The sequence below is a fragment of the Patella vulgata genome, chromosome 6 (genome assembly GCF_932274485.2).
Source record: "Patella vulgata chromosome 6, xgPatVulg1.2, whole genome shotgun sequence".
In the NCBI taxonomy this organism is placed as follows: Eukaryota; Metazoa; Mollusca; class Gastropoda; family Patellidae; genus Patella; species Patella vulgata.
The window spans coordinates 51,119,943-51,147,735 of NC_065884.2; the positions used below are offsets into that span (position 1 = coordinate 51,119,943).

The 27,793-nt window shown below is 33.6% G+C and overlaps 3 protein-coding genes across 5 annotated transcripts in view; 1 reads left to right on the forward strand and 2 right to left on the reverse strand.

Annotated features, from left to right (window-relative positions):
- Positions 1-502: 502 nt before the first annotated feature.
- On the reverse strand, positions 503-11,523 carry LOC126824808 (molybdate-anion transporter). The gene is made up of 2 exons (XM_050554198.2): positions 11,410-11,523; positions 503-9,501 (listed from the first exon to the last, which is right to left on the reverse strand). Exon 2 carries the CDS (start codon positions 9,435-9,437, stop codon positions 8,061-8,063), a length of 1,377 nt encoding a protein of 458 aa, XP_050410155.1. The 5' UTR covers positions 9,438-9,501; positions 11,410-11,523; the 3' UTR covers positions 503-8,060.
- Positions 11,524-11,759: 236 nt separating this feature from the next.
- On the forward strand, positions 11,760-17,668 carry LOC126824810 (tRNA (guanine-N(7)-)-methyltransferase). The gene is made up of 6 exons (XM_050554200.2): positions 11,760-11,960; positions 14,345-14,484; positions 14,903-15,087; positions 15,603-15,716; positions 16,343-16,444; positions 16,853-17,668. Exons 1-6 carry the CDS (start codon positions 11,779-11,781, stop codon positions 16,979-16,981), a joined length of 852 nt encoding a protein of 283 aa, XP_050410157.1. The 5' UTR covers positions 11,760-11,778; the 3' UTR covers positions 16,982-17,668.
- A 3,659-nt stretch (positions 17,669-21,327) lies between these two features.
- LOC126824811 (recombining binding protein suppressor of hairless) overlaps positions 21,328-27,793 on the reverse strand; it is a 29,313-nt gene continuing 22,847 nt past the window's right edge. For all 3 annotated transcript variants that reach the window (XM_050554202.2, XM_050554201.2, XM_050554203.2), the window contains exons 8-14: positions 27,004-27,153; positions 26,350-26,462; positions 25,994-26,134; positions 24,945-25,100; positions 24,249-24,352; positions 23,422-23,503; positions 21,328-23,118 (exon numbers count right to left, since the gene is read on the reverse strand). In XM_050554202.2, coding sequence (XP_050410159.1) covers positions 22,954-23,118; positions 23,422-23,503; positions 24,249-24,352; positions 24,945-25,100; positions 25,994-26,134; positions 26,350-26,462; positions 27,004-27,153 — 911 coding nt within the window. In that variant the 3' untranslated portion in view covers positions 21,328-22,953. The remainder of the gene's footprint in view (positions 23,119-23,421; positions 23,504-24,248; positions 24,353-24,944; positions 25,101-25,993; positions 26,135-26,349; positions 26,463-27,003; positions 27,154-27,793) is intronic.

Consider the following 27,793-nt stretch of genomic DNA (forward strand, 5'->3'; position numbering starts at 1 on the left):
AAAATCATAATCTAATCTGTATGAAATTCTGTTGTAAATACCCCCATTACCTACAAAAGATTTAATTTGCGACACCCTTGTTGACCATTTTCAGTCTTGATTGCTTTGTAATATGTCTCTGCTTCAACTACAACAAATAATCACTAAGCTGAAAGTTGATGAGGTGCAGTATATTGCTGTTTTGATTACGAAATGGGGTTTAACATCCTACTGTTCTGCCCCATCTGGACTAATGAAGACAGGCATATGTCATACCACAATGTGCTGATGGAAATTTTGCCCAGACTCAAATTCCAACTGCCAAGGGATCTTTTAAGTGCACGCCAATGAGTACACAGGACCTTATTTTTTCGTCCCTCCCAATGACTAGACATCCTTCCTTGTCAGGCCGTTCACTGTCCAGGGGAAACCACGCCAGAAAATCCTTATGAACCTTTTGATAATCACCGGAAGCTGTTATAAATAATATTATTTATTATTTATAATAAATATCTATATACAATTAACAAAAACAATTTATTGTAATTTAAAAATATAATAGCTATTACATTTAACACACATGATTGTAGAAATGCTGTAAATTGATAGTCGACTTTAGCAAAGAATCTACAATTATTAGCTACAGCACCATTAAACATTATGATAGTTATTTAAGACAATGAAAAAAAAAAGATTCTTAAATTCAATAAAAGGCAAAGGTGTCATTTTAGATACTTAAGTAATAAAGATAATCAAAGTATAAAATGCGTCCACAGCAGCTAATTTGTTCAGACAAAAGAAAACCCTATGTATAAATTTTGAGTCCATCAAATGATAACCTAAGCATGTAAAATGTCTCAAGAAATTGTGGACTACGGACAGACAGGGGCTACGATAATATGAAAGTGTTCTGTTCTCCTGGGTAATAGGGAAGAATATAGGGTGTGGATAAATCAAGGTGTTAAGACTATATTTGATCATCAAGTCTCCTACTGACCTAGAGGGAAACCAAGGTTTGAACCTTAAAATAATCTTCCAAAATTATATTATGGTAATCATGACAGTTCATTGTAGATATTAAACGAAACTAGAGGGTTCACACAAGATTTTTAAAAGTGATCAAGGGTAATAATGCTGAAAGTAATTCTAGACTTCTTCACTTTATAAACATAAACAATGTGTGTTTAAAGGCACTTGAGAAATATATTTATAATCTTGAACATCTGCAAGATTCCTCAAGGGCAATAACTCTGGCACTAGAAATCATTGAAAATCAACATGCACCTTGTGTACATAAATACTGTGCATAAATCTCAAGTCAATCGGATAATAACTTTAGCATCTAGAATGTCCAGAAGATTTTTCAGAGTGATTAAAGGCCATAACTTAGACGGTAATTATCAATAGGCTTCTTCATCTCATCACCATAAACTGAGGAAGGAGGACAGACGGGGGCAACAACAATATAAGACCACATTTTAATGTGGGTGTATAAAAAAATGACAGCACTGAATATATGTCCAGCTTGGCTAAATGAGACACACTGAAGACCCCTTACTTACTGATTTTGAGTTTCCATCATAATTACCAACATAAGGTACAATTTTATGGACACACAATTACTGAGTTTAATACTAAGCGACGTTTCAACGAGGATACTCTAGTCTTTATCAAGCAAATGATACAGAATATATACAGAATATGCAACAAAAATAACAATCAAATACAATTAAAACTTAACACCATTGATTAGAGGGTCATTTACAACTAAACCTACACAGCGGAAACCCCCCACAGCCCAAAGAATGTAGGTGAAACGAAGCGTCCACTTGATGTACGAATAAAAGAGCACAAGTCACTAGCTTCCACCAATCCCTGAGCCGTAGCAGAGCATATTATTATCATACAATCTTATGTGACCAAACAAGAACCCTTGCAGTAAATCATCACCAGAAGAAAACCAGGAAACTTCTTGAGGCAATCAATATAAAACGCATCAAGCCCAAGTTAAAACGTGATGTGGGACTCTTTATACCAAGGGCTTATGACCAGCTTATACATTGATTCCAATACTTTTGTTCTATTTTAGTGCTTAACCAGTTTTTACAGTCAAATTTTTACATATCTTGATTTTCAGTACTTATCCAGTCTGATAATACATTTCACATTTATTGACTTTCAGTTTAATGAATTAATATATTTACGGTTTCCCTGGTCCAGGTTTATAGTCTAATAACAGGTTTCATCTTTCATGATTTTCAGCTTATTGAATTAATACATTTCAGTGCTTATCCAGTTTTACAGTCTAATTATGCATTTTACATATCTTGGTTTTCAGTACTTATCCAGTTTTACAGTCTGGTAATATATTTTACATGTCTTGATTTTCAATTTATTAAATTAATATATTTACGGTTCTCTTCGTCCAGTTTTATAGTCTAAAAATAGGTTTTATATCTTTCATGATTTTCTGTTTATTGAATATATTTGTTTTATTTCCCTTGCATGAGCAATCACTCTTGTTCACTCATACCCCCATACATAGACACTTCTCTTTAAATTATTGTTTATCTAGAGCTAAGGTTAATTGGTTTTCCATTAATAGTGTTAATGTTAATACATTGATCTTTATAAATAATAGCATCCCCCATCCCCCTTTAATCCCTGTAAAGAGTTTCCGCTGTGTAGGTTTAGTTGTAAATGGCCCCCTAATCAAAGGTGTTAAGTTTTAATTGTATTTGATTGTTATTTTTGTTGCATATTCTGTATATATTTGCCTACTATTCACATACCTGTATCATTTGCTTGATAAAGACAAGAGTATCTTCGTCGAAACGACACTTAGTATTAAACTCAGTAATTGTGTATCCATAAAATTGTACCTTGTGTTAATATGTTCAATTACTAAATGTCAATCAAAGAAGAATTATCTACATATTATCTTCCCAATGCATCAAATTTTCTGCTTTTACTTGCTCTGGGGTTTTGCTTTGTTTCAGTGATGTTCAATCACCTGTTTCCCTTAAAATGGCTAAATATCTCTAAAATAAATACATAAGAGGGCTGACTGAAAAGTTTACAGCCTATCTGTGAAAGGCCTGTACAAAGTCGATGGTTTCCATTTATTTTTCTACATACATGTAGACCCCTTCGAGGTGTACAGACTTTTGCCAACGACGTTACAAAGCTTGGACGCTGGTCAGGAAGAAGTTTTCTTAAGCCACCCTAAAAAAGTCATTCGCAGCTGACATGACGTCATCATTACTAGGAAACGGTCTCATCCATGGTTACAATTTTGGCCCAAAAATTATCAGGATCTGCTTCAAAAGGGCTCAGATTGTCATGGGGCGTCAGGAATCTGACACCGTTGAGAGCTTTGGCACCCATCTTGCAGAAGCTCTTGTCATTCCTAACTCGTTGGCTATAATGTGCTCAACCCTCTCATGAGAGATGCCCACAACACTGGCAATAGGATGAGTGGTCAATCAACCATCACCATGTTATGCACGGGTAATGTTTTCTTGACTGGTTGCTGTTGATGGCCTTCAAGGACGCAAGTTATCGTCAAGACTCTCTCTGCCATGCTTAAATTCTGCAGCCCACTTCTTTACTGTCGACATGTATCTGTGTTGGGGTTATAGTCCAGTTGCAGGTACTTGATGACTGCTCTATAGGCAGTTTTGTTAATTTCTGGTGAATTCAATGGGTAGGTGAACAAGATGGTCTGGTACGAAGACAATAATAACACTACAGTTGCAGTTTTCACGTCTATTGTTCATTCAATGGTTGTACTTGTTGGTTGTTTCAACCCAATTGATTTCAACCTTTGCAGGCTTAGAACTTTTCAGCCAGCCCTCGTATATCATATACAATTTTAAAGATATCTGAATACAGAAGATAAATTTATGCACAGATGTGTTCAGATCATTTTGTCATAGCTGGTCACATATGGTTACAAGGCCAATTATGAAAATTCAGTGGCAGGAGATAATACATGTACATATAAGGCATTAAACCAAATCTACATAAAATGCACGGAATCTCAGGAATATTTCAATAATAGGCTTAATTCTTCTTTTTAATTAATCTGAGTATCCTATTCATATACAATGCAAATATTAGTACACGCACAGTATTAGTACTAATAATCTCTTCTGTAACAATTTATAAAAATACATGTAGGCCTACTGTAAGCAAGCAAGCAAGCAAAATAAGAATATATATGTATACTGAGAAATGTAGGCCTACCAACACCTTTGAATGGTGGGTGTGTAAAGCTACATACACTATATTTCAATACAGCTATATTTATAATAACTTTTCAACTATGACTGAAAATGGGCTCTGCTGTCACACTTAAAAATTTCTACCATAAATGTATATATATGCAACCACATATTTTCATAATTTTATGATTAACTTTGTAGGATCTACAGAAAGAAAACAAAACATGGCTACTTATGTAAATGTAACCAATGCAAATTTGTAGCAAATATTAATAAAGTAACAATAAATTTCAATATTCTAGAACATAATTCAACAGTATAATAATACAACCATAAGTACAACAATGTAACAAAATTCACACCTTTTTGATACTGAATCCATCTATTGATAAAGATAGGTTGCCAGGCAATGAAATATACGCCCACAGCAGCTAATTCGTCCGAGCAGTCAACAAGAAAAATTCCATATTTATTCTTTAGTTGGTAATAGGAGCATTTACAAGACACTGGTATCAATTTCATACAGATTCAAGGGCCATTACTCTAGAAGTTATTAACCTAATTTGTTGAAATACAATAGGCTTCTTGGTTTTACTAATTTAAATAATGCATATAAATTTAATACAGATCGGATGATAACCATAGTTGTTAGTTCTTTCAAAAGGTTATACAAAGTGACACAAGGGCCATAAGCCCATAATGTTCTAAATAATAACAGACAGCTTTATGGATGACATTCACTAGGTTTATTAACTGCAACGTTTCAATGAGGTTACTCTCACCGTTATCAAGCAATGTTCTAAATAATTAACGGAAAATGATGAAATTCAATAGGATTCTTCGTCTCACTAATGTAACAACTACTAACAACGTATATAAATTTCAGAAAGGTTGAATAATAAATGTAGTCTGTAGAATGTTCATAAGAAATTGTGGCCAATGGACATAGGCGACGATAATTTACATCTACGACATTGTACAACCACATTTTCATGTGGGAGTATAATAAAACACAATAATAAGCCCATTACTTCAAAATAATTAACAGAAATTGATGAAATTCAATAGGCTTCTGTGTCACACTAGGCGACAACAATTTACATGTATGACCACATTTCCATGTGGGAGTATAACAAAACACAATAATAAAGATCTGATTAAAATTTATAACAAATACGTAAAACATCTTTAGTTCCACCAATTAACAAACACCTTGAATTATATATCCCATTTATTTCAACCTCTCTCTCTCTCTCTATCTCAGTTTACTATGCAAAACATAATTATTATAAATATTGTAAACATGATTTAACATTGTTGTATTAAGCCAGTTTTAAACACGCAGAAACACCACTGGCGTTTGTAACAAGGGAAATCTCATCCAAAAATAACATTAAACTGAGGCTAAGTAGGTAGGCCCAGAGCCATATATATATATAAGGCTCTGGGTAGGCCTATTGGCTCTAGGACAATTCGTTCCTGAATGACTTGTCCTGGATTGTCCCATAGGACTATTTATCCCCTAGAGCTATTTGACCCCAGACAACTCGTTCCCAAGGACAATTTGTCACGGGACAATTTTTCTCGTTACTATTCGTCCCCAGACAATTTGTCTCATGACTATTCGTCACATAGGACAATTCATACCCTTTTGGACAATTTGTCCCAGGACAACAATAATGGTAATTCCATTAACAAAAACTGAATTAATCTTTACCCTTTATCCTAAATCTCAGTTTTGATGCTAGAATTAGGCCTACATAGTTTTACGTTTAGTATTAAATCTAGACCTTAACTAAATGGTCCTGAAGTGGTAATTGATAGAAATAGCATCTGCATGGTTATAACCAGTGGTTACCAGGCAATATACACCCACATTTTGCAAGAGTTGGATAGAGAACAAGCTAAAAAGATAGGTTGCCAGGCAACGAAACATACGCCCACAGCAGCTAAATCGTCCGGGCAGTCAACAAGTGTCGTCGCATATTTTTACTTCTTTTGGTAATGAAACATTTATAATACACTCATGAAGTAATTATCAGAAAACCATTAGAATTTGTTTGGTTTTTAATATCATGGATTTAGCTGTTCAAGTCATAAAAATTCATTGAAAATCAATATACTTGTTCGTCTCAAGCTCTTAAACTCTGTGTATCAATCTGAAGTCAATCGGATGATAACTTTAGCCTCTAGAGCGTCACAAGATTTTTCAAAGTGATCAAGGGCCATAACTGTGACAGTAATTATCGAAAATCACTGAAAATGAATAGACTTCTTTGTCTCATGACCTTAAACACTGTGTATAAATTTAAAGTCAACCGGATATGGACTTTGGCCTCTAGAGCGTCCACAAGATTTTTCAAAGTGATCAAGGGCCATAACTCTGGCAGTAATTATCTGAAATCGTTGAAAATCAATAGGCTTCATCGTCTCATGACCTTAAACACTGTGTATAAATTTCAATCGGATATTAACTTTGACCTGTAGAGCGTCCACAAGATTTTTTTAAGCCATCAAGGGCCATAACTCTGGCCGTAATTATCGGAAATCAATATCACCAAGATCGGATAAAAATTGTGACTTCTAGAGGGTCCACAACCGTGGTAGTGCACTATTTTCGTACAAGTACATGTAGCAGCGATTTTGTTGGGCAGTTTCGGGCAGTTTTTCACGAAATTCGAACTCAACCATCGTTATATAGTTTAATCGGATAAAAATTGTGACCTTTAACTGATCCACAAGCTAAGAAAACATAATTTTTCGTAAAATCAGGGGCCATAATCCAGGAAGTTGCGGTCTGATATGCACGAATATCAAAAGGAACCAAGATCTTTGGGTTATAAACATAACGGTCAAGTTTCATCAAAATCGGATAAAAATTGTGACTTCTAGAGGGTCCACAACCTTGGTATTACACACTTTTAACTATTTGCGTACATGGAGCGGCTCTTTTGTCCAGCAGTTTCGGTCTGATTTTTACAAGATTTGAATTCAATCTTCATTGAGGTATAACAGTGATATATTTAAATGGTTTTTAAAATTGAATACAAATTGTGACTTTAAGAGGGTCCTCAAGCTAAAACGTGATTTTTCGACCAATCAGGTGCCATAATCCAGGAAGTCACATTCTGATACGCGTGATTTTTTTTTTAACAACACAGGGACAACTAGACCTAGGGGACGAATTGTCATCAGGTATGAATTATCCAGGGGTTGAATAGTGCTAGGGGACGAATAGTGCTAGGGAACGAATAGTGCTAGGGGACGAATTGTTTAAGGACGAATTATATGGGGACAATTTGGTGGGGGTACGGATAGTCCCAGGGGACGAGTTCTCAAGACAGGTTGTCAGAGGACAAACTGTCCCATACCCAGGCATATTGTGTCTAAAGTCGTATTACATTCATGTTCATAAATGATATTATTAAATAACTCGTCTAAAACCGATTCAGTAGATATTACATAGAAAGGTGAGAAACACACTGCCAAATAAAGTTAGGATCAGTCAACCAGTCGCAATGCTCACCCATTGACTTTACAACCTGTAGTAAAAATTGGAGTCTAGCAATAGACTTTAGACATTATACATGTATGTCTACTTAGACTCAGTTTAGTGCCATTTTTGAAAAAGAGTTTCCATGTTACAGGTGCCTGTGAGAAATAAGGGCTATGTGATGAAGATTAAATGTAATGTAAACTTGTATTGATCATCCAAAAAAGGGTATACATCCAGCATTCTTGACCCAACAACACCTGAAGTTTGTTCCAAGTGGTACATGTACATGTATATTTCACAAAGTTGATGATTTATTTAACAATGAATAATATTCTGTTCATAGAAGACAATACCTGTATTTAGAAAATATTATGGATGTGTTCACTTTCCATCATATACACATCCTGTTTCAATTCTTCATCTCCTTTAGAGAGTTTCAAAAATCGCACTCCGCACAATAATGCCAGAAACAGTAAAAATGTACAAATAACAAAAATCATTCGGTTTCCATGACGAAACACATCTTCATGTAATAACATTAGTACAGCACATGAAATAAGATTTAGTGGAATTCGAAACCAATTCATTATACTGTACCTATAGTTTTCAGGGATTACACGATTCCGTAAATATCCCATTGCCGGAAAGTACATGCCAACACCAAACTGAAATATTAGGAATGCAATAAATGAAGCCTGGATATCACGTTTTTCAGGATGAGAAGAAAACACACAGATAATATTCGCAACAGCTGCTAAACTTGTTGACGAGAGTAGCAAGGCAACAACTGGAATATTTCTCCATGCCAAAATGTGAAATACCGCTTGACCAATTAAGATGCTGACCATAAAGCTGGCAAAAACAAGACCCAATGCCGAATGACCAGTGTCCAAAATAGGTGTCCACAAAAAGATCACTATGTAAATTACACTTTCATAAAGAGATTCAATGGCTCCAATCATAAATATTTTCTCACTTGATACAATGTTTCTTAATCCCTCACAACAAGATTTAGTAAAATTTACTTTATGAGCACTGTAGTTTTCATTCCAATGAGTTGATATGATGATTCCGACAAATATCAGAAAAGGCACAGCCATCATATATGGAGCCACAGGGCCCAATCCGAACCATTCTGAGAAAATGTTTGTGGTCATTCCAGCCAGAACCGCAAGCAGACCATTCCAAAATGATGCCTTTGCAAATGTCACGGAAATCCATTCTTTTGGAAAATCATGTGTTTCAATATGTTCATGGACATACCAGGCTTCAAATGCCGAGAAAAGAACTGATGTGGCCACTCCACCCAACACACGACCAATCAGTAAAATACCATAACTTCTAGATAGCTTGAGCATACACGATAAGGAATAAGTAACAGTAAATACGATGCAAAGTTTCTTTCTTCCAAATTGGTCAGCTGCAATTGGTGTCCATGTACCTAAAATAACTGTTGAGGCAAATCCAAACACATATAAGATGGCAATTTGTTCTTCTTGAAATCCATAATAGCTGTATAATTTATACAAATATGGTCCTTGTAACCAATCTGCAAACATAGCCACAAGATAAACTGCGAAATAACCTCTTTGAAATTTGAGAAACTGTGGATTATTTCCAATTGTTTCATCTCGTCTGATCTTGTGGGCCCAATATTGAAGGAGTGCACACAGAATGGACAGGGAAATAAAGACGGAATATACAATAGGTGTTATATCTAGCTGTTCTTTATTCATGATGAATACATTTAATTAAGCAGATTTGACATAAATTACTTCGGCTTCTCCATACTTCTAATACCTATAATAAAAATGATTCAAAAAATTATTAAGGAAACCAAACATTCTAACCCAAGTGTAGTCTGATTTTTGTATCACAATTTGAATCACCCTACTATCAATGACAATAAATAATGCTGATATGGCAGAGATTGAGTCAATAGCTTACCGAAAAATCCAAAAATCAATGAATAGAAAGCTGATTTTTGTGCTACATGTATGTGAAATTATCACAGGCCACCAAACAGTTAAGCCCAGTGGTAAGTGGTATTCCATTAAGTTAGCTGATAATTAGAAGTAAGTAATGAAATGAGGTGAGGTTAATGTTCTACTTTTCTGATGTAACAGGGATAATGAAGACAGGTATACACAGTGTCCTCTCATTGTTACTGTTTGCACCTATTAAGATGCAATATGAAAATACAGCTCTACCCGCATCTTTGTTCTAAGGCTATTTTGGAATCCTTATCTTCTATTTTTCACTGTGATTCTTTTTTTTTTCCGCCAAAAGGAATCATTTATAATTCAACGCTATTTTCAATTTTGCGATTCAAAAACCTAAACAAAACACGTTTGAATAGGTAGTCATTATGAAACTGGCATGTTCGTGGCTGAATCGCAAAATTCTACTTCCAAAATAGACGTACCAACAAGCAAAAACCACAGAGCAGACCAATAGGACGTTAAAAGGCGTATGGCTTTATTTTTTGGAACCTTGAAATAGACAAACATGGATCTAAAAGCACATAGGCCTATTAATGTAATAAAAAATGTATGTAAAGTGACTTATATTCAACTTTTGAAAAAATATGTTGTAATTTCTAATCAATTATGTTCGGTGAAATATGTGAACAGTTCAAATTGAACAGTGTTCGTTTACGTCTGCTTAGTGTATTCTACACATTTTTTAAAATAACTATTTTGTCGTTTGCTAATTACTTCCACATTGTGATGTAGGATTTGTTTTTATTTGTTCATTACAAACTGGCACTCCTGTACTGATTATAAAATTGATTGTGTTTTTGATTTCGAATATTATGGAAAATACTGAGTAAGAGACTCGAGTAAGAGACTCCTTTAAGCCACATTTCATGTCAGTTACAGTTGTATCTTTACTCGTTAAGGGGGTAAGATGCCGATTCCTACATTGGCCGAGAAAGAGAGAAATGGGGTTTAACGTCCACTCGACACAAACTAGGTCATTTCGGGACTAACACATGGTTCAATTTTATTTCAATAATTCGCTGGCCCGTAGGGGTCTTTAACAGTGGGAGGAAACCGGAGGACCCAGAGAAAACCCACGAGGTTGGACAGGCGACCCTACTCCTTGTCACGTACAACCAGGGAATCGAAACCACACCAGTTGACTCAATGACAGACCTTATGATACATCGTGCACATGCTAACCATTCCACCATCCAACCCCCTTCCATTGGCCGAGAAAGTTCATCCAGATTTTCCGGCGTGGTTTCCCCTTGTCAGTGATGCAGGACGGAGGGCCTGACAAGGACAGCTGTCTAATCGTTCGGATGGGATCAAAAACCGAGGTCCTGTGACTGTGTACACATTGGTATGCACGTAAAAGATCCCTTGTCAGTTGAATTTGATATAAGAGTAGGCCGGAATGCTGCCGTCCGGGCAAAATTGCCCTTGCGGCACACTGTATGGTGTATGTCCATCCTCATTAGCCCAGTTTGGATCAGAACAGTAGGATGTTAAACCCCATTTCATTTTTTCATTTACTCCCTTTTTTAGTTTTACTTTTTTTTGAGTGGGGAAGGGGAATTTGAAGTTCATTGATGACACTGATAAAGTAAAGCTACATAGAGATAATGCGTATACAATTATCTCACATTATATATTAATTAATGGTCTTGATTGGCCAATTAACAACACAGATTACTCTCTAGGCTTCTCCAGAGAAACTTACCAAGACAACAGTACATCGAACAAACTCTGCCACAGTGGAAGCTTGACATGTCAACATATAATCTCAACATAAATCATTCCATAATTTCATATTTTTTTTATTATTTATCACAAGTGACATACACAGAGGATAATGTCATTTTCGTTTTTTAAATTATTGTATGTCATACAAAAGCCAGTCGTATAATCAAATAACTCCATTTTAACTTCAAATCAATGAAATATAAAGATTAGCAATTTTGTTTTGAGAGTTTCAAGTACCTGCTTCCTGTAAACAAGACTCGTACAACCAGACAATTGTGTTAACTGACGTTTTTGATTGGTTTCTATATATAACTCTATGGTTGTACTGTACTGGAAGATCGGGAAAATGGAAAATGAGCACCGGAAAATGATGGAGGACGAAAACGAAAACATGGAACATGTGCCCCATGTGGACGAAAGTTCTGCAAAACTCTCTACAGATGAAAAAAATGAACCTAAACTACCACAAAAAAAATATTATAGACAGCGAGCCCACTCGAATCCAATATCTGACCACAATTTAGATTAGTAAGCTTGATGTTATGATGAGATCTCAACTGATTCTTCTGACGTAGGCATGGACCTTATATTATAGGCTTATAAAAATAATATGTAAAACTAAAAGTACTAAAAAAAGACATTGCCAGAAAAGAGCGAAGCTGATGTAAAACCTTCATAATTAAGTTTCTCAAGTGATACAAATAATGTTAAATAATTTCGTTTTTCCGAATTGATTTTAATTTAGATCATCATCATCAAAATTGTATGAGTAATTTTAAAAAAAAAAAAAAAAGAACAAAAAATGTGAGAATTATTTTCACTGATATGTCAAAAATATGTGACGTCATTGATTAGACACGTCATTGATTAGATACGTAATAGAATATTTCTATGAATTTTTTTTAATCAACAGTCTGTGGGTGACAGTTTTAGTTACGCTCCCGTGTAACTCTAGCTTTGCTCTATATTATATTACCATTTATGTATTATAAGGTCCATGACGATACAAACTATAACTAGGCTAATTAAATTAGTTGTGTCGATTTGTCTGTCCAGAATAAATGAAATGAAATGGGGTTCAATGTCCTAATTTTCTGCACCAGCTGGCCTAATGTAGACGGGTGTAGACCATCTGGTTTGGTATGAGTGAAATTTTGCCCATACAGTGGTGCTACGGCCTACTCTTACTCTTAGGTCAAGCAAGGGTTCTTTTTACTTAGAAATGGTTCCACTACTGATATCTTCAGTCTTGCTCCACATTCAGTACTGCACATAGCTTAACATAAAAAAAACCAATTTCCATTGAAATAAAGGTTAAACCTTACCAGATAAATTCATAAATTGAATAAAATCCAATGGCTATGCAATATTTCTCTCTTTAAAAAAATGTCCGCCAAAGCAGAATAAGAACACACACGTGATTAAAACTCACTTCATAAATGTAGAAGAACTGTTCAGTATCTATTTCAGTGTTCCACTCTTCACTATTTAAAACTGCTATGATATGTGTTGCGAATTTTGCATAATTAAGCTGTTTTTACTTGCGCAAAAGCTTGAAGAGTCTATCAATTGTAGCAACGGACACGACAAGTCCCCGTTGCAATATTGCAGCTAAGGTTCTTTTATGGGCACCCTAACACTACACATGACCTTGGTTTTTTTGTCCCATTCGAACAAGCGACACTGTCTTTGCCAGGCTCTCTATCATGCAGCCACCAAAAAAGGGTTTTGATTTTTAGTCATTCTTGAATATCTTTTTCTACTACAAGTTCAGTTCACATCATGTGTCTACATCCTACAGTATATCAAACATTATACAAGTCGATCAGTAACATGTGTTAATCATGACCAATAATGAACGCACCATTCTTAGAATAACATCTCAATATACAGAGATACTAACGTAATATTAAAGAACACATACAAGAGGATGGAACCGCTTTGATTATAACTTCCACACACAACTGATTGAAATTATTTGATATATAACCATTAACATATCACATGCTTAAAATCACTTTTAAATGTCATGATCATACAATCTGATTAAAATACAGATCTATATTTCATTTTTTTATACTTTCGATGGCTTACACTACACTTACGAATGGCTTTTGACCCTATGACATCAGACATAGATTAATCAATCAGCGTTGACGTTTCTAGTGGTTTACCCTCAGTTTCGTGCATTGCACACCAAGAACTCGCCGTAACAGATCGTTTCATTGGCTAGTCCCTCACTTCAACCAGAATGCCGGTAATATAACAACTCATCCAGATACTAGTGTAGTAAAAACAATTAAAACAAAATTTTGAACTATAAAAAAACGAAACGAATTAGGATCTGTGTTTTAATCAGATAGGTGATCACAACAATAACAGGATATAGGTTGGTGATGTCAGAGGCACTACACATAACAGCATTAATATCTGGCCAATGTTTATTTACACCAAAGTTGAATCTACACTATACAATTTTCGTTACATATTAGCAACTTTCTAAAATATGTATTAGATTCTCGATGCATCATTTTAAGCAATAGGAATTCCTTGTAAATTACAATACTGTGAACGGTAAATCTCTATTAGGAATATCTGTCGAATGGAAATTTTATCGATCTATGTTGCATGCTATGTGATAAGCCTGCTGCAATTTTGTTGTAGGAGAACAGAAATGATAGGTTTTTTTTAAATTTTATTAAATCCAAGCCGGAAAGTTATCAGTTGTTGGTATTTTGATTATGTTTTCTTAATTAAATGTTTGATAATCAATCTGAGTATATTAAAGTGGATTAAGTCATGAGGAATTTGATATTTTAGCAAAAACTGCAAATGCTGCATCGTTACTTTAAGAGTAAATATTGAATGAATGATAAATAACACAATTTGATTTCATGTTTTGTAATTTTCAGTCCTATCAAACCAGATGAAATGGATTGGTCATCATATTTTCCAGATTATTGTAAGCCACCATCAGATACAAATGATAAAACTGTTGTCAAACATCAAGTAGAATTTGCTGATATTGGTTGTGGCTATGGTGGATTGTTAGGTATTCTACAATAAATTTTGTACAATAAAAGATTCCTTAATCTCTATAGAATTATACACAGCTTTATATTCTTTGATATATTAAAAGTTGTATTGGGATTAGCAGTAATATAATACAAATTAAATACAATTCTAATTTCATGTTCGTCCGCTGTCTGAAACCAGATAAAAGTAGCCATTCACAACTTTGCTCAGAATAAAGTAATTTGACTGAAATTTTAATACATTCATTTTGCGTTATGTATTTCTGAACTATTATAGCAAGAATGGACAGCTCTTTCCCTAAATCTGGCATAATGTATCTTTAACCATATTAACATACGTAATTTTCTAGTTCATAATTACATATAGCATGAAATGCGCTCAGTATAAGAAGCTACCGGTACAAAAACAGATGTTTGACTTATTTTATGTTTCAGTGAAATTATCTCCCTTATTTCCTGATACACTAATGTTAGGAATGGAGATAAGAGTGAAAGTGTCTGATTTTGTGAAAGATAGAATACAAGTTCTTCGATTGAAAGAACCAGGAAAATATCAAAACATAGCATGTATAAGATCAAATGCCATGAAATATCTCCCCAATTTCTTCTGTAAAGGACAGGTAAGTGGCAAATATGGTAGATTTTCTCTGTTTCTTTTGGGGCAATGCTTTAGTTTCAGAGCCTCATTCCATAAAGCATATAATATAATGTCCATGGTTATAGTAAATTTATTATAAGGATATATATACTGTCTAATTAAATTTTCAGTTTGTATGCCCACAATACTGGGATTTACTGTCAAAAGAAACAATTTTGAAGTTCTCCAACTATCTGGACAAAAATTGGTCAACTGCTGAATGCACTTATGTTGAAATCCTATCAATTTTGAATCTGAAACTCCAACATTGTAACAATTTACTGACAAATTGGTCAACTGCTGAATGCACTTATGGTGGAATCCGATCAATTTTGAATCCGAAACTCCAACATTGTAACGATTTACTGACGACAATAGATACTTTAAACCCAGCACTAGACTTTATGCAACAGGACACTTTTTTTAACCTAATTTTTTTATTATAGATGTACATGTATAAATATATGAATATTTGGTTAATACTCCTTGTGTTTTCAGTTGGCAAAAATGTTTTTCCTTTTTCCTGATCCTCATTTTAAAAAGACAAAACACAAATGGAGAATTATCAGTACCACTTTATTAGCAGAGTATGCATATGTGTTAAGAGAAGGTGTAAGTACAATAGAATTTTTATATTATCAAAATGAACAGGTATGTCCAGTTTACAAAGATCGACTTGCATTGCAGGCTTAGTTTGGGAAAAATGCTGCCATTTACAATCTTACTATGTGGACCAGGAATCAAGCATGATGTCATCGCAGCCAGCGTGGAATTATGATGTCATATCAAATATCAAACTCTATTAATCAATGTGCAATTGTCTAAGGAACAGGCTTGCAAAGTTTTATGTCGATCTTACTTGAATGGCTGAGCCTTACACTTTTTTCTAAGAAAATGAAGAAGAACAAGACGTACAGTAAGATGAGTAGTACCTGGTCCTGAAATTTATAAATTTTGACATTCAACTTTTGATGGTCGACAGTATTTTACTTAAAGGTTTGAATACTTAGTGATTCCAAGACTGCGACAAATAAACTTCTTACTAAAGTAGTAGTAGTGGGTAGAAGTATTCCTGGAAAAGTGGAGGTCAGCATGGATCTCAGTGATACCGTAGGAGCAAAAAGGAAGCAATCCTTCAAAAATAATCCCAAAATACTTCTCAAATTCTATCTTAATAACGTATGGTCATGTTCTTGTTATAGAAATATTTAGTACTGGTATTATGTTTGTTATTTTAGGGTTTAGTATATACGATAACTGATGTTAAAGATTTACATGAATGGATGGTTGAACATTTTATTAAATTTCCACTGTTTGAAAGGGTACCTGAAGAAGAATTAGTAAGTATGATTAATAGTCATAAAATAATAACCAGTTAGACTCCCCCTCCTCCACCCACTTAAAAACAAGAAGATCTGGCCTTGCACATGATTAATGATAACAGGAGATTTAACTGTAGACAAGTACTGGTATTAAAGGTGCAATAATTGTCAAAGTCTTTCTTATCGTAATTAAATAGATTTGAACAACAAACCACCAATAGCTATAAATAGACTTTATTTTCCTAAAATTACTGAAGTTGAATTATTCTCTTCTCATGATTAATTACTTATCGTAACAAACAGAAGTTTCATGATATACTACAGAATGTACTTCAGAAAAACACAAGATACTTATATAATTCGTATCTTTAAATAGATAACCGAAAATAATTTAATTCATACATGACTTGTACTATTTTATTTCAGAGTAATGATATAGTTGTAGAGAAACTATATGACAGTACAGAAGAAGGACAGAAAGTAACTAGAAATAGTGGTGATAAATATTTGGCTGTATTTAGAAGATTACACGATGAGTGTAGTGATACTAGTTGACAAGTATTGAATAAAAAATATGATATACAAACGTTATAGCTGTGATAGATGTTTCATTCTTTATCATACTATGGTCAAAGACACAAAAAAGTCTATTGAATTTCAGTGGAGTTATTACCTTTTAAAGCTTTGTGAATGCTATACAATGAAATTTATTAGCCTGGCTACTGTATATTTACATGCCTTGTTTCAATTAATGAGGCATGAAAGTCTATCAGATTTCAGCAAGTTTCGAATTTTACTCCATAACTTATTGCCATTGCTCACTTTTTAAATCTTGTGAATGCTTGTCAGTTTCAATAATGTCTTATGTCTTACTGCTAGATTTATTTCCCTTGCTCACTATTTAGAATATTACATTATTTCTAGTGATATTAATAGTTAAAAAAATGAAAGTATGCAAACCTTTATTCACTACTCAGACCTCTTAGCTGCTGTTGGTGTATATTTATTGCCTGGCAACCTGTCTTTTCCTTGGGTTCCAAAAAGTCCACTGTTTAGAGTTTGATATTTGAAATTGTTGCTTTGACATTGCACATATAAAGATAGATAATGTTAACCTGTGAAAATGTTAAAGAGTTATATATTGTAATTGTATACTGAATCTTTATCAAGAATGCCAACCATCATCATGTATAACACACTATTTATCATGTCATTTAATATAATAAACATGTTCACATTGTTTGTGTTACCTGTTAGATACTCTTATTTCTTTATACATAAGCAGGGATTTAAAGTCTCTGGACATCATTTTGAGGGATTGCTGAATCTGTCGATAACTACAATATTGTGGAAGTTGAATCTCTAAGAGGCATATCAGTCCAAAAATGGTTCATTTCAGTTCAATATTTACAAAGATATGGTGATTTAAAAATTTGCTAGTGATTTTTTGATCATATTATTGACATTTATATTTAATTATCTAAATTAAATGACAAATATTAAAGGGCTAATCCCGATAATTTTTTGGAGAATAAAACTGTTTAATTTTGTTTTAAAATCCCTTCAAATCCTCTACCTAAGGGCCGAGGAACTAACTCAATATTTGTGATAAGTTTTCAAATAACTGAAACCCATCAGTCTCCATCTGGAAATGGAGACCAGTGTCCCAAAGCTGTATTATGCGGTGTCTAGATAAAACCAGACATTTTTTGTATAAAAATAATGTGTAGGTGAAATTTACCTTTCATTATCAGGTACAGCATTTGGGTCATTCACTGTATAGACCTCTCAATGAACGGGATTCGATTATCAGGTCTCCCAACAAAAAAATTGACCCAAAATCTTAAAAGGGTTACGTGTCCAGATAAGCAGTTTTGACGGTCACATCCAAACGACTCAATATTTTGAGCTGAAATTTTAAGATACGGTCAATACACCATTCCTCTATATTTTGGCGTTAAAATTTCATACATAGGCTACTCAGATTTTAATTTTAAGGCTCTGTTCAAATAAGGGATAGTTCCTTTAATATGAGTACATTTTAGCATTTCAACAGCTGTGTAAAATATGATATTTTTTGAAAATCCATCACCATCTCTAATCTTGCTATTGATCTTTTAATCATACTATTGACTTTTTTATTTAATTTTCTGAATTAAATGTCAAATAATCAATATGAGTACAACAGCAGTGTGGAAAATATGATAAGTGCAAAAACTTAGAAGAGATCAGTGTTCTTGCAGTCAGATAGTAATAACATAACTCAATGCATTAGCATTTTGAAATTTTAGCGCCACCTCTCTTTAAACATAGATTATGCAAGAGCTAAATCTGATTATTGCAAGTCTTTATTTAGGCTTCAGATGTCATAGAAATTATAAATTAGATCTTTATTTGTACAACAAGCACAAAATCAACTCTGATGGCTTGGATTTAAACAGGATTTCATTGATTGATTAAATTTTGACATGGCGTCGTGAGCGGAGATTAACCGTTAAGTTGACGTCATACTCCCGGAAATTTTAGATCAAGGCTAAATGATAGAGTGTATGAAGCGAGGCCGCTGTTGAGCGAGGCCGCATGTCAGTCAATTTGAGTGAAAGTTCGATATATACGGCCTTGATATTATGTTTAGTTGTGGTTAAAATGAGAGTTTGGATGTCGGTATTATACGCTCTTTTGTCACTTGCGTTTACAGAAATATTATGGAAATTGATAAAAATCGCAGCTAACATCACCCCAGTTCCTATAGTATTTGTTACTTGTCTGCTTCGGGAGTTACGTACAAGAGTACACACAGGCTAACAAGAAGTCGGCTATACTTATGCCTCATTGATTTCGTCCATTCCTTTCAAACTTTCGCTTCTTATCTATATATTAAGTGTCTTATTTTTAATTTATAGTAAAAATAAATTTGATACGAATTGAATTGCAACCCCGTCTCAAACCGAATAGGCTAACAGTACCACCGCCATTGAAAACGTTACTTGATAATCGAGATTATGTAGGTGGAGTTAACGCTTGTCAATCAAACGATCGGCCATTCTTGGAGACGGTGAAGAGAGAGTTGACTCCTATTTCTAGTCAAAAATTACAATGGTGATAACTTTGTTCAGAATAAAGTAATTTGACTGTAATTTTCAATACATTCTTCTTTCATCATCTATTTTTGAACTGTTATAGCAAGAATAGCCAACTCTCTTTTAAAATCTCCCATAATGTATCTTTAAAAAGTCTGTATTTAATGTGCAAATTCCTTGATAAGATACATGTGCACTACACTTCTTGATGATACACTTTATATGGACCTTGGTTGAGCCACACCACTAGACAAAGGGCGTTCTAGTGCCCCCTTGGTAGACATGACAGCACGTTGGTGTGGAAAATAATTAAATATGATTCAACAAAGTGATCATGTAAATTGTTGTGCAATTTTAGGGGAATAAAAAGCATGGAACTTTGACAAAATATGTACAGGGCATAGGAATCTTCTGTCTTTATAGATGCATGATTGAACTCAGTCCAGTTGACACAAAGAGCAAAACGTGGAAGTATTTATCAGGTAGATTTTTCCAATAAAAAGTAATGCAATTTTGGTATACCCTGGTACATCGAAAGTAGAGACATCCAATCAGAAAAATACTGGTTTTCCCCAAAAATACCCATTGGGCGTGCACAAGACGAAAATGTGAGGGTATCCCTTAATGATAGCCTGTCTCTTGGAGTGACGTAAGGAGTGCCTTTGATGGGTTGATCTAATGGCCAACGGTTGTGAGAACATAGATAGAATTAAACATCCAGTAGACCGGAATAAATGGTGGAAAAAGAATTACTTATGCCCTAGGCTTTGATATTTATGGTTAATGTACAAATACAAGTCGACAATGGATTCTCCCTCAAGTCACTTGATAAACAAGCCTGATTCTCGCAACATGGGGTAGTTTTCTGCTGATTTAAATGTTTTGAAAGGGATTTAAAGCAAACTTGATAGATAAATCAAGTTTGAATATGGTTTTAATCCAAATAGATCATCAAATCACACAGTTTGTTTCCGGCGTGGTTCCCCCTTGTCAGTGATGCAGGACCTGACAAGGACAGCTGTCTAGTCGTTCGGATGGTACGAAAAACTGAGGTCCCGTGTACACATTGGCGTGCACGTAAAAGATCCCTTGACAGTTAGAATTCGATATAAGAGTAGGCCGTAGTGCCGCTGTCTGGGCAAAATTTCCCTCATAGCACACTGTATGGCTTATGCCCTTCTTCATTAGCCCAGTTCGGAGCAGAACAGTAGGACGTTAAACCCCATTTCATTTCACAGTTTGTATGTGGAAAGGCATTCTAACACTGCTATATAAATGGAATTTAGTAATTCATCAACTCATTACTTTGGGAATTTGGCACAAAGATATGGTAATTTTTATTTCTAGTTTTATGCATGCAATATTAGGGAGATAAATTGGTTTGGACAGCTGTATTTCCGTCTACATTAATTCTTAAATTTCCACAGCCAAGAGTTCGTTCACATACATGCGTGAGGGTTTATTCTACGTCCAAATAATTTGGCACACAATCTTTGTCAGACCTGCAAGCACCATCTCCACAAAGCGAGATTTGGCTTGAAAATCCTAAAGGCTCTTCTTGTTCATTATTCCTGGATTTGAATTGATCCCAGTATTTTAGACCTGTCAATGTTACATGCCCAAGACTCATTTACTCCGCTCATTTTAGATCACATGATTATTAGGGTTTGGGTATTTTTAAATATAATTCATAGATAGTTTATGCTATGCAAGTCTGTTGTAACTGCACTCTAGACATTCCTTTGTTTTGTGTCAGAACACAAGACACAGAAGTTCATATGAGAATTGTTATTTATTCATCAAAATGAAAACATGTTAAAATGGTTTGAGTTTTGTGCTTTTAATAATGAAATATATACAGTAAATACATTAACCATAGAGAGATATAAAATATCCTACACAGAGACCTTTAAAAGGCACTTTAATTATTAACCATAGCACAAATAAACAAGGCACAAATTAACCTTTTTCTTTCTTATATAGCACATTTCATAGGTTTTTAATATGAACCACTTTAAGTAGAAATTCTTAACTTCTAGATATCAACAAGAAGTCACCTTTTTTTTGTTATAAACTATTATTATAGATTTTTCCTAAAACTTAAAATTATAATAAAAAAAAAAATTATTAATGCCATTTTGATTTCATACATTCCTTTGTACAAAGATATATTAAATATTTCTAAGATCAATAAAGGGCTTTTTGTACAAGCCAATTTTATAATGATATATGTATATGTAGTGTTTATGTAAATATATTCAATATCTATATAATAAAATGATGGTATTTATTGATTGTCACCGAAAAAAATTCAAATACTATACATTTGAAGACAAAAAAAGTAACATAATATATATATAATATATTTGATGGTGTATATATTCCAGTCAAAGTGCCAATAATAAAAATCACCCCCAATAATCTAGGCATGTCGTTAAAAGTGGAAACATTTTGATTTATTAATAAAAGTGATTTAGGTGGTAATAGTGACGCTCCTTGTTGTAAACCTATATATAATATTTTCCTCCCACCCTCCTACATGTACATTTTTAAATTTCGTTTACATATTTAATTCATAAAAAACTATAACAAAAATTTTGCTCCAAGTTTGTGTGAATGAATATTAAATTCACACCCTTCACAGAAAGGAAAACAAAAAAGGAAACAATCTAATATTTCTGGTGAACAAATAACAAACAAAATCTATAACAAACCGAACTTTTTCACTTGATTTTATAATAGCACATTTTCTTGAGGTGTTCAAATAACACATATGGAATTTTTACAGGTTTTTACTTAAAATAATTATTAAAGAATTGTGAATGATAAACGTATCTCTATAATTGAACTTAAAAAAAAGGCAAACAGAATCCTAACACAAGAGATTAAAATATACTCTAAAGATGATTTGTTTAATACAATGACGGCCAAAGAATATTCCTGGATTTGAATAAAGAAAAAGTATGAAAGTGTGTTTTTCTTAGTATTAAATGCAGGTTTAAACCACATATAATCCCAGCTTTTTGGTGAAGAAGCACACTGTGTCTTAATGTTTTCAACAGCACTATGCATATTTCAGTCTAAAACCGCACAGTTCACAGAACTTCTTGAATTTCTTATGTTGATGTAAGTTGAACTGTCTTCTAAGAATGTAATAATAATAATAATAAAAACAATGGTATTCTATATTTGTCACAGTACTGTATCCGATAGTTGTTCTTTTCTTTATCAAGTCTTTAAAACAACATTTTAAACAGCACTCATTCCTGAAGTTGTTATAAACAGCACTATATTTGTTTGTAGTTGTTATTAACCAGTGTACTGGTGTTTAATAAAACTGTTGTGAAGCACACTGTTGTATACATTGTGAAACCCATATGGTATCCTATAGTCTATGTCCCAATGTTTTTTTTTTCATAAAGTTTGATACATTAGAACAGTCCCAAATCACAAGGTACTGTGTGAGGTAGAATCAGGACTGGCTGATGAGGTTCGCCCCACTAATCTTTCCATATCTTTACAATGCTGCCTGGGGCCAGGTTCTGGGGTATATGTGAATGTAAGACCGGTGGCATATATTACACCATCTGTTCGTACTAATGATACTGGCGCCTACAATAGAAAACATAATATGAGTTATTAAATAATTTGAAAGCAAAAATTGACTTTTAACATAACATCTTGACATCTAAGATGTTTTTCTTTTATTAAATGATTAGAGTTTCAATAAAATGCACTACTAATTTGAAAACAATGTTGTTTTTTCTACTATTTAACAAAAAGATATTGAAAGTATATCAGATCTGAAAACACCCTGTAACGATTCAAATTTCATAACGAAAATGTGAAAACACAAAAGAAATTTGTTTTCTTAAAATACAGGTAATATTAATTAGAACTCCTCTTTCTACTTACTTGTAAGGGTTGTCGCACCCACTTCCACCCTGCGCGGAAAGCTGAAATATCTGGTACCACACATAACATACTGTCTTCTGCCCTATTTTTAAAAAACATAAATCATTAATGTTCATTTCATTTTCCTCCAGAACACATCCTAATTATTAGTTCAATCGACATTAACAGCTTTCAGTGTTATTTTTTAACAATTACTGGTGATGGGAATAATTAATGAACTGCTGGAGATTGCAGTCATAATCCAGAGGTTTTACAAGCAAACACTGATGACCCACCATTGTTATTATCATGCATTTGATTTGTGTACATGTTTCTGTTAATAGAAAATTATAACATGACCGTAATTTCTATTACTGTCCTAAACCGTGTAATGAAATGGGGTTCAATGTCCTAATGTACTGCACCGACTGGACTAATGAAGACGGGCATATACCTTACAGTGCTATGAGGGGAATTTGGTCCACTCCGGACTGTCTACTTTATATTTTGAATTTCAACTGTCAAGGGATCTTTAAGTGCACACCAATGTGAACACAAAACTTAATTTTTTCGTACCATCCGAATGACTAGACAATATCCTTGTCAGGATCTCTGTCCAGCACTACGACAAGGGAAAACTTTCTCGGCCAACACCAGAAGAAAACCTAATACCTCCTAGTTAGTGAACCAGTGTCTTGTCGAGCCACAACGCCCCCCCTTAAACTGTGATAAAATTGGGGTATCACTTATCGTGATTAGGAGATTGAGGGAAGGGTCACATATCTGGATCTATGACAGGTCTGTTTTTATTTGTTTATAGAGTAAGAAATATATTTATATGTAATTACCTAAACATGGTTTCTGCTTCTACATCACCAAACCACACTTTTAACGAAGGATTAAAATTTTCACCATTAAGTTCCAACATAGCCACATCACCTCCTCCATTTAACTAGAAAAATACAAGAAATCTATCAACCTTGTACAACTAACTGTATCATCTCTAAAATTATGTGACCAGTCAAATGTTATTTTAGGCCTCAGACTTCATCATCCATTATTGCCTACACCATAAGCTAAGTCTGATGGCCAACAATCCAAATCTAATTTATCTTTCCAGATTCAAGTCATGAACAAACAATTTTCTGAATAAGATTTAACAGAAGGCTGCTATACAGTACCAGTACTCTATTACTGATTGGTTAAATGAGTAAAATTTTGAAAACATAATCTTTGACAGCTACCCACCACTTATAGCATAGAAAAATTCAAATGTAAATGAATCTGGATGCAGATTAAAATCTGTAGGATTCTGCTTCAGGAAAGAATCAAACATACTTTAAGTTTCTTGTATTTACTAACACGACTGCATATGATTATATGAATAACTCAATACAAATTGCCTTTTGAGATATAACTTCATCATGGACTGTGTTTGGTCAAAACAAAATGCCCCTTTAAAAGAGTTTTATACATACATGTAATGTTAATTTGATAATTATGTAATTACTCTACAATTATGTTAATTGTAAAATATAACTCACATGTAAGCTATTTACTACTGGAACTGGTGTTAAGGAATTTTTCACAGGACCCATTCCTTCGTAAAAGGTATATTCTGCTTTATCAGTACTAATAATAGTCCATGAAGCACCATCATTGATCATCTCTTTATTAGGTTCTTTTGGACAAGGTGTGGCCTAAAAATACATACATTATTACATTTATACCTACATCAAAATACTATTGAACTAGAAAACTAAACAGAGCTGTTTATTTATCTAAAAGATATAAAGTCCTATCTCAATAATGTATTCAAAGGCCCACAAGTTTGATCAGGTATAACGAAAAAACCCTACAATATAACACAACTCAAATTACACATACTGTTGGAGAATATCTAAAGGTGTGAAAAAAGAAAATAAAGACACCCACTTTAAATCAAATTTCATCGACCTCTTATATGTAACCAATTCATTCATTGTATGATACATTTTAATATATTAGGTAAGCTTATAGACCGAGTCCAATTCTGGTCATTATCAAATTCTTATTATTTTTATGAGACCAAACCTCAAAGCTTTATACCTGAACTAACATTTAAAATATTATTATACTAGGTTTGGAGAATCTATGTTGTCTCTTTAAATAAAGGTTATGTTATATTTCAGGATTAACACAAGATAATTGAGTATAAATAACACTGCAACAGAATCAAAAAAATAAAAACCCCAACAAAATAAGAATTATAGAATGGTTACTCTAAAATACTTATAGTAATACTCTATTTTGAAATGAATCAACTCTTTTAAATATTGCACTGCAAAAATATGTCATATCTTAAGAACAATAGCACCGCCTTATTGTTTGGTATGCTATAATAAGCTAGGTTTCAGTATTAAGTCAATTTCTGCATGAATCCCGCCTGAGCGAAGTCCCTGCACATGATTTTCAAAAGCTTAATTTAAAAAGTGTATTCTTAAAGTGGTTGGAGAACAGACTGTGCAAATGAAAATACCTAGCCTTCATGAGTGTCATAGTTAAGTCAGAGTAGTGGATAAATAAATTCATATTATTTATAATAAAAACTTACCTGAAACTGGATAATTCTCTCCTGAGAAAGACAGAGGTACATGCGTTCAGTATCTTTCAGATAAAATGCACATTTATGTAATTGGGACACCGGGTCATCAGCATCTAATAATGCTGTCTGTTTATCAACTTTACGTATAACCTACAAACAAAATAAATCATAATCCGCCATTGTTCTTAATTATCAAAACAAATTATGTTCTAAATATTAATCAATAGTGGGGGGGGGGGGGTGATAACTGAATAAACCAATCATCTATGGTTAAGACAGATTCGCAACACCTCTTCCAAATTCATTATTTAAACATGTAGAGTGTGAATAAAATTAATTATGAAAGCATTTTTTTTGTGACTTACCAATCGAGGTAGTGCCATGCCAGTTACAGAACAAACTAATTTGACTGTGCTGCCATAGTGAATATAGCCATCTCTTACAGTAAATTCTTCTGATTCCCCTTCATTATCATCCACTAAAAAATATATGATCATCAAAATAAACATCAATCCTATAGGCTGATACATATATAGAGTACAACACCTAAATTAAGGTGAGCAAAAATTTGTATGTTAAATGTGACCTGTTACAAGTCACATTAATTTCAATACAGGTACACATTTTTGTTCTCTAAACTAAAACGAGCATTTATGTAAACTGCTCTAAAGTCGTATTTTTTTCTTGACATTAATTTCTTGTACGGTAATATTACTTGTCTAACAGTATATAATATTACTTGTCTTAGAGAATATAATATTACTTGTATTACAGTATATAATATTTCTTGCCTTACAGTATATAATATAACTTGTCTTGGAGCATATACTAATATTACTTGTATATACGTCATATGAGAGTATGTAATATATCTCGCTTTGAATTCTATTATAACTGTACAAAACACAATATTTTACACTGAATTGTACACTTGGTTTCAAATTGCTTATATAGGTACAATAAAAAAAATGTATTGTCACACTTAAATAAATAATAACAGTTGTCTATTTTATACTTACATAAATGAATGGTAAATGCACCCCACTGTGTTGAGCTAGCATGGAAGTTACATTTTCCATTATAGCTTTCTACATGTAAGTAGCGGGTACTAACAGTTTGAGAACGTAAACGGTTGAACAAAGCCACTTTGGTCCCAGAAGCTATGCACACTGCAAAGACAAAAAGATAAAAATATTTAACGTTTGATTTAAGGGTTCAATTATTCAGATTCTTGTCATTGAGTCGACTGGCGTAGTTTCGAATCCCCGGTTGTACGTGACAAGGAGTAGGGTCGCCTGTCCAACCTCGAGGGGTTTCTCCGGGTCCTCCGGTTTCCTCCCACTGCTAAAGACCCCTATGCGCAAGCGAATTATTGAAATTAAAGTTAAACCATATGTTAGTCCCGAAATGACCTTGTTTGTGTCGAGTGGACGTTAAACCCCATTTCTCTCTCTATTCAAATTCTTCGAATATATAAAACTGTAATGGTAATTTCCACATACACCACAGGTCAATTCTGTATGTTGATTAATGTTCCATCTTGGGATTCAGCTGTGTTTTATACCATGGTGGATTATACCTGTGCATTATACATTTTATAATGCTTGAAGACAGGTACAGTATGTTGCAGTTGGTGTTATAACAATTGTAAATTGATAATGATAAGTTTTAAATATTTTGAAAATTTGCCGAAAAACCTGAGGCTGTTTATTTCGATATACCTTTAAATCTTTGGTACGGTATAATATTAATGTTGCAAACATTCCTTTTTTAATAAACAGGTTATGTTACCTTAAAATGTTTGGTGTA